The 16,382-nt window shown below is 35.1% G+C and overlaps 1 protein-coding gene across 1 annotated transcript in view; it reads right to left on the bottom strand.

Annotated features, from left to right (window-relative positions):
- Positions 1-16,382, bottom strand: part of LOC110459916 (myotubularin-related protein 13-like) — a 73,721-nt gene that overhangs the window by 46,467 nt on the left and 10,872 nt on the right. The window contains exons 2-7 of the mRNA XM_021512423.1: positions 6,891-6,976; positions 5,445-5,696; positions 4,171-4,273; positions 3,000-3,116; positions 2,227-2,359; positions 670-778 (exon numbers count right to left, since the gene is read on the bottom strand). Coding sequence (XP_021368098.1) covers positions 670-778; positions 2,227-2,359; positions 3,000-3,116; positions 4,171-4,273; positions 5,445-5,696; positions 6,891-6,976 — 800 coding nt within the window. The remainder of the gene's footprint in view (positions 1-669; positions 779-2,226; positions 2,360-2,999; positions 3,117-4,170; positions 4,274-5,444; positions 5,697-6,890; positions 6,977-16,382) is intronic.

The raw sequence follows: 16,382 nt of genomic DNA, 5'->3' as shown, positions 1-16,382 counted from the left end.
AAAATAGGATTAAGGGGAGGTAATTACAGTATTTATGAAAAACGCTATTAACGCAGTGAGACAGGGATCCTTTACACATTGAAACCATAAAACTGTAATAGGGCTAACATTTCAATATTACAGCTAGTGGAACAAAAATTGTCTTACATGTACGGACATGAACAGTTTCCATTCGTATTATGATCTAATGTAATTTAGTATTTTAATATATCTGTATTGAATAATCTGCCATGTAAGCAAAGAACACAAATGCTTAACTGATATAAATGAATTATGTTTCACATGACACTTAAATTTATAAATAAATTTGTTTGCTAATCATCTGGATAGTAGTATAATGTCACAAATACGTTTTCCCTTTCACATGCATAACTGCCAACTCTCACTATTTAGGAGGGAGACCCACAATTTTGGGCCCTCAAATGTAGCATTTTCAACCAGTGAATTTGCTTATCTATTCCTATTTTCAAAGATTTGATGATTTCATCTGAAAGAACAGCTCAAAAAATGCCATTTAAAAGTGTTATTTTTTTCTCGGGTGTATATATATATACTCATTTTATTTATGCTTTTAATTATGAGAACGTGTTATCTCCCCCATGGAAAATTAAAAAAGTTATGCACATGGAATTAAGTCTGTCATCATGCTTACGAAGATTTGATACTTACGAGATCATAGGTATCGTCCATGAGGGCAGAATGGATACCAGCCAGGAATGGGGTTGGAGTGTTGAGCACTTCTATCAATGGTGCAGGTAGGATAGGGATATATACATAGCTGTAACAGATATATAGTCTTCAGGTCAGTAACGCAACCTATCAGGTAGGATAGCGGTATATACATAGCTGTAACAGCTATAAAGTCCTCAGGTCAGTAAGGTAACCTATCAGGTAGGATAGATATATATACATAGCTGTAACAGCTATAAAGTCCTCAGGTCAGTAAGTCAACCTATCAGGTAGGATATGGATAGATACATAGCTGTAACAGAACGTCCTCAGGTCAGTAAGGGAGCCTATCAGGTAGGATAGGGGTATATACATAGCTGTAACAAAAAGACCTCAGGTCAGTAAGGCAACCCATCAGGTAGGATAGGGATAAATACATAGCTGTAACAGAACGTCCTCAGGTCAGTAAGGGAACCTATCAGGTAGGATAGCGGTATATACATAGCTGTAACAAAAAGACCTCAGGTCAGTAAGGGAACCTATCAGGTAGGATAGGGGTATATACATAGCTGTTAAAGAAAGACCTCAGGTCAGTAAGGGAACCTATCAGGTAGGATAGATATATATACATAGCTGTAACAGAGAGTCCTCAGGTCAGTAAGGAAACCCATCAGGTAGGATAGGGATAAATACATAGCTGTAACAGAACGTCCTCAGGTCAGTAAGGGAACCTATCAGGTAGGATAGGGAGATATACATAGCTGTAACAGAGAGTCCTCAGGTCAGTAAGGAAACCTATCAGGTAGGATAGGGACATATACATAGCTGTAACAGATATGCAGTCCTCAGGTCAGTAAGGGAGCCTATCAGGTAGGATAGGGACATATACATAGCTGTAACAGCTATAAAGTCCTCAGGTCAGTAATGCAACCTATCAGGTAGGATTGGGATATATACATAGCTGTAGTCCTCAGGTCAGTAAGGAAACCCATCAGGTAGGATAGGGATATTTACATAGCTGTAACAGAAAGACCTCAGGTCAGTAAGGCAACCCATCAGGTAGGATAGGGATATAAACATAGCTGTAACAGAAAGACCTCAGGTCAGTAAGGGAACCTATCAGGTAGGATAGCGGTATATACATAGCTGTAACAAAAAGACCTCAGGTCAGTAAGGCAAACTATCAGGTAGGATAGGGATCTATACATAGCTGTAACAGATATGAAGTCCTAAGGTCAGTAAGTCAACCTATCAGGTAGGATAGGTATATATAAATAGCTGTAACAGAAAGTCGTCAGGTCAGTAATTATAAGTTGCCTTATAATTACTGACCTGACGACTTTCTGTTACAGCTATTTATATATCCCTATCCTACCTGCACCATTGATAGAGGGATATATACATAGCTGTAACAGAAAGTCTTCAGGTCAGTAATTATAAGGCAACTTATCAGTTCATTTCAGGTTGCTGAACATTTTTCAAAATATTGAAATTAAAAAAAGAAAAATTCTCTGTGAAAGTATTAAGTACTTCTGAGGAAGGTCATTATTTTTTTACCTGTATTTGAAGGGATAAAATAGCACAGTGAGGGCTCGACAGGCGTCAGTCAGACGAGTGTTACTCTGTGAATGAAACAATATCTTGTGGTCCGTCAATGCTGCACAGAAAAGCACCAAGGTATTCTGTATACCTGAAAGAGAAAAACAAAGGAATCACACATCTCTTCCGCATTAAAGCCACTCAGGCCTGTGTGAAGTATAACATATAGATAGATAGAAACTTAACGTCAAACATTGGCTTTTGTGAATATTTTGATATACATTTACTGTATACCGGGAAACTTTCGCCAAGACAAATATTCGCCTTTTCAGATAAAATCCAAGTTTGCCCAGAGTTAATTACGCACTATTCTCAGGTTATTACTATATATTGAAGGTTGTGTACTATCATTCGCTCTCATGATAAATTCACTCTAATTGGGGAGGGCGTAAAAGGCGAAAGTTATACTGCAGCGAAAATTTTACCGGTATACAGTATCAACATTATACAGTTAAACCTGTATACAGAGACCACCTATATGGGAAGTCCTTAAAATGGTCTCTTAACTCATTAACCCCTGAAATTTCATAATGAACTACTCCAACTTTTGAATTGGAAGGGTTCAAATGTGTCTTCAGGGGTGAATGAGTTAAAGCAGATGGTCTGTCAATACAGGTTCAATGGATATGGAAATAACTTGCAACAGTGAGTTTTAAAAGAGGTTTCTCGGGCAAGTTTGTCAATAAATGTAAGTAAAAATGACAGCCATGATCAGGAAATGTGATACTTACCCAGCTGTTTGAAGAGAAGGGCCACCGTGTAACAAGATACAGGGATGCCTGCACTGAGAGGTGGCTGTAATGCCTGGCGATCCCCAGCACCGATCGAGAACCTTACCTGAGGTCCGCCTACAAACATAACATGTACACAGTGCTCAGTTTCATGTTGTCCTCATATCATAATTGAAACAAAGAATTTACACAGGGGACCTCAAATATAAAGTTAGTGCAATACAGAGGTTTACAAACTACATTATCGGACACATACAGACAGCAAAGTTTCTAGATTATCAAATTCAGATTATTCAAGTTTCGTTGAATTAATAATTAGTTACAGACATATAGAGGTATAAGTGAATTAAAAAGTAAGTTGATACAACTCCAAGAGTCAGTTTTTAAGTTAAATTCATATACATCATTGCATCAAATTCTGCTGGTAAGAAAACCCCGAGATTTCCAAATGACTTGCATACAAGTTTTGTCAATTTTAAAATGTCCATCTCTGGGAAGTTTGTCTCACCTACCAGTAACACTTACCAGTAGGATGTACCTGGATACATGTATCTACAGGTAGCACTTGTAGGCCATACCTGGATACATGGATCTACAGGTAGCACTTGTCGGCCATACCTGGATACATGTATCTACAGGTAACACTCACATAAATCTTCAAAGTAATATTTATCTATAGAAGGTGCCTGGATACATGTATTTACAAATAACACTTACCTGTAGACCATACCTGGATACATGTATCTACAGGTAACACTGGCCTGAAGGCCATACCTGAGTGCATGTATCTACAGGTAAAACGTACCTATAAGAGGTACCTTGATACGTTTATATACAGGTTAAAGTAAAAGGAGGCACGGAAGTCTAGTGGTACGACGCCGGGCTCGTGACCGACACAGCATTGTTTTGTATCTTTCAGCAAGATACTTTACTCTGCTTGTTCCAGTCCAGTGTGGTTGGGCAGTGCTAGAATTGTAGAATACTAGCTGTGAGCGCCGAAATGGCAGCACCGACTATATACTCACCAGGGAGTTGAGAAAAATATTGGCTGGTTGCAAAGGCCCTATAACCACAGATAATAATTTGTGAACCGCTTTGAGACGACCTACCAACTAGGTTGTGATAAAGCGGTATATAAGAACCTTGAACTAGTATTATTATTAAAACTTACCTATAGGAGGTACCTGGATAGAGCCCAATATGTTGCCCACCAGGGACTCTAGTTGGTAGTCCAACTTGTCAACATATGTTGAATAAATTATTCCTAGGCAGTTCTGAAACAAACACACAACCTGATGAGCTAACAGTAGAAATTGAATTATTTATTTGTTAAAATATGTGTATATATATATATTAGGGTTGTCAGTAGTCAGCCAGTTAACAGGTAACTCGGTCAGAAAACTATGAACTGGTTACCAAAATCGGTAACTGAATATATAGTCGGACATTTATTTACCCCTTTGGGGAGCCCCATGTTCCCCTGCCTTCAGTTCAGGCTGACATATTAGTGTTGTTTTTGTAGTCTATTATAAAAATTGACAAAGAGATGCCACAAGCACCACAAAAAATTGGAAAGCTTTTAAAAGGAAGCCAGAATACAAAGTTGTGAAATATCAACTTTTAGAATTGTAGAACTCTCTTTTACATGTGAGATGTAAATATGACATGAAGAGTACACACTTGAACGATCAAGCATGTATTAAAATGATTGTCGATCATATTCTGTTATAGAATAATATTACCGCATATGATTTTGAGTACAGATAACTGTAATTGAATACTGTATTCTGACATTTGTTGTTCATGAAATATACTTACGGAGATTACATGAAACTATTTCCTGAGTTTAGCTTGAAATACTGATTATTTTCGGTATCAGTAACTCGATCGATGATTAAACTATCATGCTAATTAAAATATAAATATACATGTATGTATGTGGTGGTAAATACCTTCTAAATAAAACATTTGCTAAACATATGACATGTTGTCGCTGTTTATTGTTTGATTACCTATTTACCGATTATCCCGTTACTCGATCGGAAGATTGTTCAAGTAACCGGTTACTAAAATTTGACCGGTTTGACAACCCTAATATATATACCTCAGGTAAATCAATATTGAAAAAAAAAATTGGACTTCAGTTTCCCAATTTTGGTTCTGTATAATGCTTTAAATACTAATTTACTATTTTCTAGGGGGGGTTCTTACATTTTCTTACACAGAGTGCCATGCTCCAAATCTGGCAAAGTACAAAGGCATGAGCAGTAACAAGTACATTACCCAGAGATCAACACAAAGCACTGCTGTAAATAGTTTTTCAAATTTACCCTAGAATGTTTAATCAGTAGCTTAGAACCTGACTATTTAATCAGTAAAAAGGGGAGACTAATGGAGTTCAAATAAATGAGATTCTACATATTAACATGTTAACTGTAATCCTACCCTGAACACGTCAAAGTAGTCGAGTCGTGAAACAAGGACGAGGGACTTCGGGGCGAACATGAGAGAGCTGTGAACCCCCGAAGGCTCGTCCCCATCTGGGTCATCTCCCTTGGTACTGGTGATAGCGATTGTCTCGCTGAATGTCAGACATGTACAGTAGTGCCGATCTGCATCTATGTCCGTCAACACTGCCACGAAAAATTCTGGCGGCTCCCGGCGGCTTGATAGCCTCCATCCTACTGGCTGACAAAACTAAACAAAAGTAAAAAGAATTTATGTTGATATATATATATATATATATGTCAACAATACAATTTTTCAACCCTGTGTCCTGTTCCCTTCCCACCTATCAACGTGTACATATACTCCATGTTTGAGAATCCAAGGGTTTCAATTTCAACAAACATATCTTTCCTACACCAATGGAATATATCATGACAAAATACTAAGACAGGTTGTAAGCTATTTGATTGGTTATAGGTGGAAAAAAAACCTGACCAATCACTAGACTGAGTCCTGTCTTTTAAATACTACAGGGGAGAGACACCTAACCTCCAATTCCATTAATTTTACCATTATTCTGCCCCATGATTCTTTTAATGTACAGTAGAACCTTGTTATACTGCCATCATTTGGCCAGATAAATTTTGGCGTTATACATATAAAGGAATTCTTAAGAAAAACAAGAAAAATGCACATTGAAGTAAGGGGCATTATACTGAGGTTTTACTGTTCATCAAAGGATCTAACTTGTCTCATCTGGAAGGTGGCGAGTAAAGAGACCTAATAATTTTTTCATTACATATTCCAAGGTGTAGAGAAGAAATGGGTACTCAAAGTTCAACCTTAAATATTTCACTGTGTGTGCAAGTGTTGTTTGTAATGTGATGACAAGTTTTCATTCATAGACACCACGGACAATGCTGACGTTTTTTTTCTGGGTACTATTAGTGGCCATTGGTACTATATTCTTACAGTTTGGCTGTATCCGCACAAGTCAAGAATGGCTCACTTGTTTATATTTACGATCCATGATAAGTAACCAATCAGAAATGTTGTTACATCATCGACATTGAAGAGTATAAGATAATACATGGAGGCTCATGATCAGCAGTGTTTCTCTCGTTAATTAAGAATGAGGCCTTTTTGTCTCATTTTGGGAAGAAAATATACCAATTGGTTCGGATGGGGCATTTTTGGTTTTTTTGGGAAGAAAATATACCAATTGGTTGGGATGGGGCATTTTGTCTATTTTGAGAAGAAAATATACCAATTGGGAAACAAATTTTCAGGAGTAAACTGCAAGTTTTGGGAATTCAGCATAAATATGAAATAGTTTTAATTGGGAATCGGGGTCCATTATCGGCCCCTTATAGTCCCCAGAAACAACACTGGGCTGAATTACAAACAAAGTAGCATGTAGCCAGCAGAGGCTATAGCACTAACATGTTCTATTCCGTGTGTGAAAGGGCAGCTCTCCCAGTCTGTGTCCGGAAATCTCTGTATTATTTTTCCACAACTTGTGCCGCCCCCTAAAATAACAAAACCAGACATTTAAAAAAGACTCACATGCACAATGTATATATCCAGCCAAGTTCGTTTCAGAGTTAACATACACATGTAATAATACAGTGGTGATGGACACACCCATCGTGTAAATAATGAGAGCATATTGCTACTTAGTTTATATTACACTTGCCAAGTCTCCTTGTTTGGAGGTCAAGACTCGCGATTTTCCTTTTATTCTTAACTTTTGAAATCAACAGAATTCCTTCATCTTGCCTGTTTGTTCAAATTCAATTAAGTAACAACCTAGAGTAGTCTCAGTTTTGGTCAATCTGATTCAAATCATCTGTTACTTAGCTTCCTTTGTACTACGTCTGAATGTTTGGATGTTTGGATGATTTTAATCAGATTAAAGTTAAGGTGTTTTTCACCATTATTTTTTTTGTTAATATGGGTGTAGCGGCAATGACATTTTTTAATTTTTTTTTTAGATTGTGCCACATTAATTATTCCTAAAAAACAGCACTTCTATCTCATACCTGCCAAGTGACCCGATTTCGTCGTGTTACACCCCGGATTTTAGCCCTTCACCCGCTAGGTTACGATTTTGACCCGGATTCCGTCAATTTCATCCGTTTTCACCCGGAATCTTTTCGTATATTAGAAGTTAATGAAGTCACTCGGAATTCTCTAGACTTTTCCATCCTTCTTCACAAGAAAGACGATCTATTTCCTGTTTCCGTTTCTCACCAACAGGTAAGTTGTGAGTTGTTTATATACGTACTAGAACTGTTTTTACAAATGTTTATATGAAGAACGTTGTTACTGAACTTACCGACAAGAGATTAGTCAGGTGTTTTAACGAATAATTGAGTTGTTTTTACAATTGTATTTACGTAGAATAGATCGTATTTTGAAGGTAACGTTATGTCTTCTTGAAGGAAGAAGTCGTTATCGTGACTTGCAGGTTCTACTACACGAAATGCTAAAAGAAAAGATAATTGTGCACATATCAAATGTCGTAGGAAAATGAGTTATAGTGTATAAAGTCCAGCGGTCGTGGACCAAACGCTGTATTTGCACTCTAGTCAAAAACATGCACAGGCATTTGATGATTTGTTTCTGTCAATCAAAATCCTAACAATAAGAGTTCAAACCCTACTCGTATAAAACTGATATTTTATATGAGAAGGGGTGCAACTTCTTATTGTCAGGACCATTTTCATTGACAGAAACAAAACGGTATTTTATATGAGCAGAATTTGACATCTTACTGTCAGGACCATTTCAATTGACATAAAAAATGCCTGTGAAAACACAGTATCATATATATTAATATGAATTAGTTTTATAAGTTGTATTGTTGACATTTTTTTTTATTTTTCAGCTTTGAATTTGGTATTGTGGATGATCATGAGGATCGGCTAGATCTGCTGGAAGAACAGTTCAATGAATGGAGAATGTAACTTTTACAACATTAAAATATCTAAGTTATAATTAAATGTCTATTTTTCTTATTTGTTGCGAAAAAAGCCGTCGTGCGCTATGACCCTCTTTTTTATTTTCAAAAGAGGGTCATCACCCTCTTTTAGTATATCTGGGGTTGGCAGGTATGTTATCTAGGGATTTCTTTAATGTCCATTGTCCGTCTTGTTAAAGGATAAATACAACATTTCATTTCAATAAAAATTAAAACAATCAAACACTTTAAAATTCAGGGATACATGAATACTTGAAAAATGATACTTTAGAATCATTTATTTTCGTAGATTTCACATACTAGCCTGTTTCAAGGACATTATATTTCGCTGATTTCTGATTTCCCCCTATCTATATCATACCAAATTTATGTTTTCGTGGGGATTTAATTTCGGGATTTTTGTTATCCACGAAATATGTGAAATTTTATGTCCCACGAAAATTTATGATTTTACAGTACAAACCTCAATTACGGTTTGGGCAATATCTCTTTCTCATGCATGTCATATGACCACATACCCTATTTATCCAGCAATAAGCCCATGCTTGGTAATAAGCCCACCCATATATGTTAGAAATACCAACAGAAGCTTTTTCATTGTCCTGTAATTTATATAAAATAAGCCCACCCCTCTACGCTCAGTCACAGAGATAATGTGTTAATACGGTATATATATCAAATATCAACATAAAAACCTGAACATTTTTGAAATATTTCATTTGGACACATGTATAAAATGTATATGCAAATATATTCATTCTAATTAAAGAGTATATACTGTAATAGCATTGTTTGTGGATATTGATGATACAGTATATATATACAGTACATATGATTTGCATTGTATAGAATAAAACGACTACAGGACATAACGGACAATGTCAAGTAATTAACCATATTGTTATAAGTGTACATGTTTCAAGTAGACAATTATAAGATGTCCGCGAATCCGAGGCACATCCTCTTGGGCTATCGGCAAAGCGTGCTTCATTATCTAGGTTGACACCGGTTTTTTTTGACAGCTCAAGCTTTCTGTCCTGAAACAATGCAGCTGATATACATATACAACAATGTGCTACGGTCACACCAAACATGTTTCGCGACTTTGTAGAATGTGGCACCGCCAGGCTGCATATACAATAGCCCTTGAGAAATAACTGTTAAAGCATGTTTTTAAGTACAGAGTTTTTAGTTCCACGATGACACGACCTGTGTTGTATACACGGACATATCCAGTTACCTTAAACCGTTATTGTAAACATCTGTATCACAACAATGCTGTTGTACTCTACAATTACAAACAATAGAGACTGTACAAGAACAAAAGGGTGCTCCATCTGCGCCAGCATTTCAGAAAACAATAGATACAGGTGTTGATATATGGGAGAACAATGGGAAAACAACCACAGCTACTGTCTTTATTCTGTTATTTTGCCCCAGGTTCAACAATGATCCTTCACTATAGGAAAATTCCTAAGAGTCTTCATACACCATAGACAAGTCGAACTGAACTTAAATAAAATGTCCTTAACTCTTTCATCCGTATGTAACTTTAGTAGACTCTACCATGCATTGATATGAATGAGCCCATTATGGTCTACATGAACAGTGGTAGAAGGCCTAGGGTTAATCTAAGTTTTTTCCTAAGCCCAAATGGGGTCTTCCCCGAACACCAACTCTGCTTAAAATCACATGTTTACATAGGTGGCCCGTTGTGATGATAGTGAGTTAATAGTCTATTGCAGAAATGGTGTACAGGTAAATTGCACAGGTAAATCAACTTCTAATCAGATGATCAAAAACTGCTAATAATTGCAAAATAATCATTAATATTTAGAACAGTTTTCAGAATCAGTCATATATTTATTATTATATTAGTTAAACTTGTATTTTCAGATTTGTGTGAATTCTCTTATAATTATTATCATATATTAGTTAAACTTGTACTTATTTTCAGGAATTGTGTTCAACTTGTGTGACTTCAGTTTGATATTATTATCTGTTACGTTTTAATACAAACACTTCCTCGGCTATCATACAGAATGTTTTTTTAACCCAACTTTGTAGACATAAAAAGGGTCTGTAGACAAGGGGATCCGGTATCATCTTACTTATTTCTTTTGGGAGTTGAAATATTAGCTATCATGGTAAAAAAAAACAACAATAAAAACTTTAGGGCATAAACATAAAAGGGCATAAACATAAATAACAAACACAGTTCGTTAAAGACACATCCGTTATTTTAAATGGCACAAAATCTTTATATGATATAAATATGCTAAAATATCAGGGTTAAAAGTAAATACTGAAAAAACTAAAATGGGGAACAACCAAATTTACCTTACTTGGGATTGATTTCTCTGTCAATTTAGAAGACATGGTTACTGTAAATTTCAACAAAATTAGTAGTATTATAGATGGCAAGTTACATCAATGGTCAAGAAGAATTTTAACACCTATAAGGAGAATATCTGTTCTTAAATCTCTTATCATTGCAAAAAATGAATCACCTGTTTATATCTCTCCCTTCTCCAAGTAAAGGCATAATTCAATCATTGAACTGGCAATCACCAATTAATAGAATAAAATGCTCAATAATTGTTCAAGACTATAGTGAGGGTGGACTCAAAATGATTGATTTAGAAAACTTTATATATGGACTTAAAACTAGCATTCAATGGGTCACTTTCAGGCTTCTTTCAAGAATACTTCCACTTAATCATTAATTGAAAATAATTGGAATCAAACAATGTGATTTATGTAATTTATGCCAAGAAAGCAAACAAACTATAGAACATCTTTTTTAACAGTGTCAAATAACAAATCACTTCTGGCAAGACATACGTAGATGGATATACTTAAAAACTGACCAAACATTCGAAATAAAGTAAGATTTTATACTTTTTGGCAAAACTTTTGAATTCCAAAAATCCATTCCAACTAAAATCATCATGATTCATGCAAAATTCTTCATCTACTTTAGTTCCAGAAAGGTTTACTGTTAATATTTATGTTTAATAATGGCTATCTTTTAGTGCTGTATTAAATGTGTACTACTGTTATATGTAGGAATAGAAACTGTATTTTATTGCTGACATTAGTATCAATGTGGCTTAAATTTGGGAATTTTGTTTTTCATATAATGTAATGTTCTTTATCTTTTTCATATAAAGTAAAAATTAATATTTAATAATGATTATTTTCTATTACTTAGTTCTGTGTTAAATGTGTATTACAGTTATATGTTGGAAATAAAAACTTTTTATCCATTTTATTATTGACTATAGTATCATATCTACAAAATGAGTTGACATTCTTAGTTGAAATAGGCTATAACTAAACTGCAAAGGATTTCCTATATAAACACCTTCCTTTCAATTCTCCAGAGTTGGTGTTCGGGGAATGAGCCTCCCAAATATGCTTAGCTTTTGATATATACACTAAATTAAGGAACATTTATCCATGATGCCTGAGGGTGTTACATCTGTTTGGGTTTACCTGCAGTGTGGGTGTGACCTTGGAACATATGTACAAATTTGAGGTAAAGAAATGAAATCCCCAAAGCGATGACAGGGCAATGTGTACCATCCATACTCATCACCACCATTAATATTTCTACCCACATAACCATCATCTGCGGACAGATATTTGGAGGACTACAAATCTTTTCCTCTCTCAGATTAACTTAATTTTCAGATATTGATTTGATGTGTTTTTTTATGTCTACAACGTTTAATGGAAAAGATTTATAAAATCTGTAATGGATAAACATAGACTAGTGCATGTCCCACACAGTGATAAACGCTGTACTCATCCTTTATGACCCATACATCACACCTTAATTATATAATATACCAGTACATATCCCACACAGTGATAAACGCTGTACTCATCCTTTATGTCCCATACATCACACCCTAATTATAAAATATACCAGTACATATCCCACATAGTGATAAAAGCTGTACTCCATAAATCACACCCTAATTATATAATATACCAGTACATATCCCACACAGTGATAAAAGCTGTACTCCATACATCACACCCTAATATACCAGTAGATATCCCACACAGTGATAAAAGCTGTATTCCATACATCACACCCTAATATACCAATACATATCCCACACCGTGATAAAATCTGTACTCCATACATCACACCCTAAAATACCAGTAGATATCCCACACCGTGATAAAATCTGTACTCCATATATCACACCCTAATATACCAGTTCAGATCCCACACAGTGATAAAAGCTGTATTCCATACATCACCCCCTAATATACCAGTTCCTATCCCACACTAGTGGTAAACCCTGCACTCATCATATATGTCCAATAACTACTTCACACCCTGATCATGGATATAGACAGGTCATTTTTTTGGCCGAATATTGGCCAGCTCCCCTCTCCAATTTTCGCATTATTTCCCCCTATTTCAGCTTTACTTTCCCCAATTTCAGTTAAAAAATCACCAGCTTGAAACTAAAACACTACCCCAGGAATATCTGTCTGTTTTCTTTTTTCTTTTAATTTTCCATCAGTTCCACAACTGAGTGATTTATTTCATTTTCCCTGTGTTGATGTTTATTGTCACTGCTGATATTTTATAATCTATAATGAACAGCAAGGAACAAAATTAAGGATCTAATCCATGCCCCTCTTGTATTTCCCCCCTGGCTCCGGCCTGCAGCCCTCGTTGGACGGATCATGCACCTACACGTATATTTTCCCATATTTCAAGAAAGGGCATTAACTTTCTATTCCTGCATCAATCCCTGCTGATATACCAGTAAATATCCCACACAGACACAATGATAAACACTGTACTCATTCCCATACATCACACCCTGAAATACCAGTACATATATCCCACACAGTGGTAAGGGCTCTGGTAATCAGATTACACATTTTCTACATTCTTCACATTCCAGAGGCTGTCTTATCCTTAGACCTACAATGCTGCCGACCTAGATTGACCAAAGTGTGCCGATTATCATCTTTCTCCTCCGAATCAAAAACATGAATTAATTAGCTCGTTAATAGCAGCTAATTGGAAATGCTCTATATTTTCTATCACGATCAGATGCAAGATATATATACCTTCATCATGATCGTGCATATTCTTTTTTTGGGTCTACATCTAACAAACTACACAGATTACAGACAAACGTTGTCGAGTTTGTGTAGGTTACACACATGCACAGGCTCACACCTGGTATTAGAAGCCAGGAAACCTGCTGGGGAAAACCCTGTTTTTAGATACAGATGGGGAGCCAAAATATTAATGTTTGTCTGAGCTATCTCTTCTCCCATACCTTACTGGTACTCAATGATTCAGCTATAATCCATCAAATATATATGAATTCTGTGTTTTAGCTACTCAATGTATGAACAGGTACATTTAGTATCATGCTCAATCACTATGAAATTCAAGGCTTTTTTTAGAACTTTTTTCAGCAAATTCTGAAAATACAAAGATATAGATGTAAAGCCTGGATGCCTTTAAACTTGCCACATTCACACCAAACAACCCTAAAATCTAACACTGATCGTTTAACTTGTTACAAATATTTCATTTTCTCATATTTTTAAGGCAGTTTTTACAATTATAGTTTAATAATCATTTAGTCGAATTCAAGGCTCATGTTGACACTTTCAAGATATTTTTGTTAATTTTTAAGGTTTTTAGGGCTATTTCATCAATTTTAAGGCTTTTCAAGATCAACCCTTAGTTTTTACAGCCTTTAAAATGCCTGTTTGAATCCTGTGGTGGTATTTTATTTTTAAGCACATCATGATGATCATTACAAGTTGCGTTGGTGCGTGCCGATATGAGCACGTGTTCAGTCTGATGTTACCGCATACTTCAAAGAAAACAAACAATGATATGCATCTTCATAAAGATCTGAAGTCATTAAAATTGTAAACAAATAACACATTTGATTATACATTTGATTATAAATGACATGGGAAAGAAGATATTTATGCCAAAGTATTGTCAATTTTCCGGGCATTCTGGACATCGTTTTTGAGGGGGAAAATTGATGCGCCAAAAAGATAAAAAAAAATAACCCAAAAATGTACCTGTGCAAATTACACCGGTTTTACGGTATTTTAACATTTTTATGCAAATTCTCAGCTGTTTACAAGAGTTATACACACCGTAGTTAAGTATACAATTCATACAATGTACATATCTTTTCTTAATTTAAAATTCTGATTATTCCCCTGTAGTGATACAATATATACATAAACATTATAGTCATGCATATCTGATGTTGATAAAGATTTTATTATTAGCCCATGTCATATTTGTGTATTTATTACCCGGTATTTCCACTTGAATGATTAACACAAGTTGTGAGAACTTGATTCATAATTATTGTAAAAGAAATAAAAGTTTGTATTTTTATTTTCATTTCCCCTGGAGATTTGCATCTAAAAATGTCCTGTATTTCAAAGAATCCATTAATATTAATTAATGGCACTTATCTATTAATTGCAAATGAATTCGAATAAAGGTGGAACTCATATATTATATCTAAATGAAAATATTTTCTACATTAAAATTTTCCTTAACACAAACAATCTCTTCAGTTTCCCATAAAAACCTAGATTACCCCCAATTGTTCAAAGCATATTAAATGAATTGATCTTTCTACTATGAAGACTTAGTAACTCAAATAAATGAATATGTATATTACACATGACTGAGAGTTCATCAGAGAATGGGAAATTTTACACTTATTTGACCTTTGAACTTGAGGCCAAGGTCACAATAATCTAATCACAAGGCGTTGTGGCCACTGAAAGTGATGCGGGTACATATACTTCAAGTTTCAATAAATAATTTAAAAGTTACATCCGGGACAAGATTTTGCAGGAAATTTTGCACTTATTTGACCTATGACATTCAGGTGAAGTGACAGTGACCTGACTGCTGTGCAGTGCACACCGTCTGGGGATGATGAAGGTAAAGTTCATGTTTCACTGGAAATTTTGAACTGATTTGATCTTTGATCTTGAGGTGACAGGTCACAATGACCAAATTAAAGCGCTCTGAATGCCCAAGTAGTTGCATGCAAGAACACGTCAAGTTTCCTCAAGATTTCTTTTATGGTTAGAAAGTTATGGCCTGGATAAGTTTACATTAGAGGAAGAACCGGAACTTATTCTATTTTTATGTCTAGATCTCCTTTCATCAAAAAGGGGAGACATAATAAAGCTAGCCCTAGTTCTATTATAACTTTGATCTACCTTAGGACTTTAGGATGACTGCCATCGCAGACAGATTAATTTACACACAACTTATAATTTCCTACATTTGTACATTGTACATATATACCACAGATTTACATGTCTATCTGTGCTGCATCATTTGGGTATATAGTCACATCTGTTATAAAAATTTCATAACATGTGAGTAGATAATTATCTTATTTTTATCAGATGGAATAAAATCATCAGCCTCAACTGTTAAAATCACCTGTGACAACAATTTCGCCATGTGTATATATTTAGATACACAGCCTTCTATATAGACATATGTTTTAGGCTTTGTCCTGTATGTAACTTAAAATGTACTAAAGATGAATGCCATTTTTATTATTGTACAATTTTTGTATACAGGTATCAGAGCTCATCCTTTTACACGAAAAAGCTGATCAACAGATAGATTGTGTCAGGTTTTAACTATATTTAACACAGTAGAGAAAACTTATTGTTATAATGAAGGAACCTAATTTACAATATGTCTTAGCAAGCACAGTTCATAAGATGTATCCTAGTATACAATATATGGGGTTTTATTTTCTAATATATTATATATATGAAGTCAATTTTTTTTTTTTGGTAATGGTGAACCAGTTTTTAGTATTGATATGTATACACTATCAGGAATCCATCTAGGTTTTAGGGGAAACTAACCATTTTCAGATCGGGGGGTG

The sequence above is a fragment of the Mizuhopecten yessoensis genome, unplaced genomic scaffold, assembly GCF_002113885.1.
Source record: "Mizuhopecten yessoensis strain PY_sf001 unplaced genomic scaffold, ASM211388v2 scaffold10275, whole genome shotgun sequence".
In the NCBI taxonomy this organism is placed as follows: Eukaryota; Metazoa; Mollusca; class Bivalvia; order Pectinida; family Pectinidae; genus Mizuhopecten; species Mizuhopecten yessoensis.
Note: the sequence above shows the minus strand (reverse complement) of the source record. Positions and strands in the feature narration are given on the sequence as shown.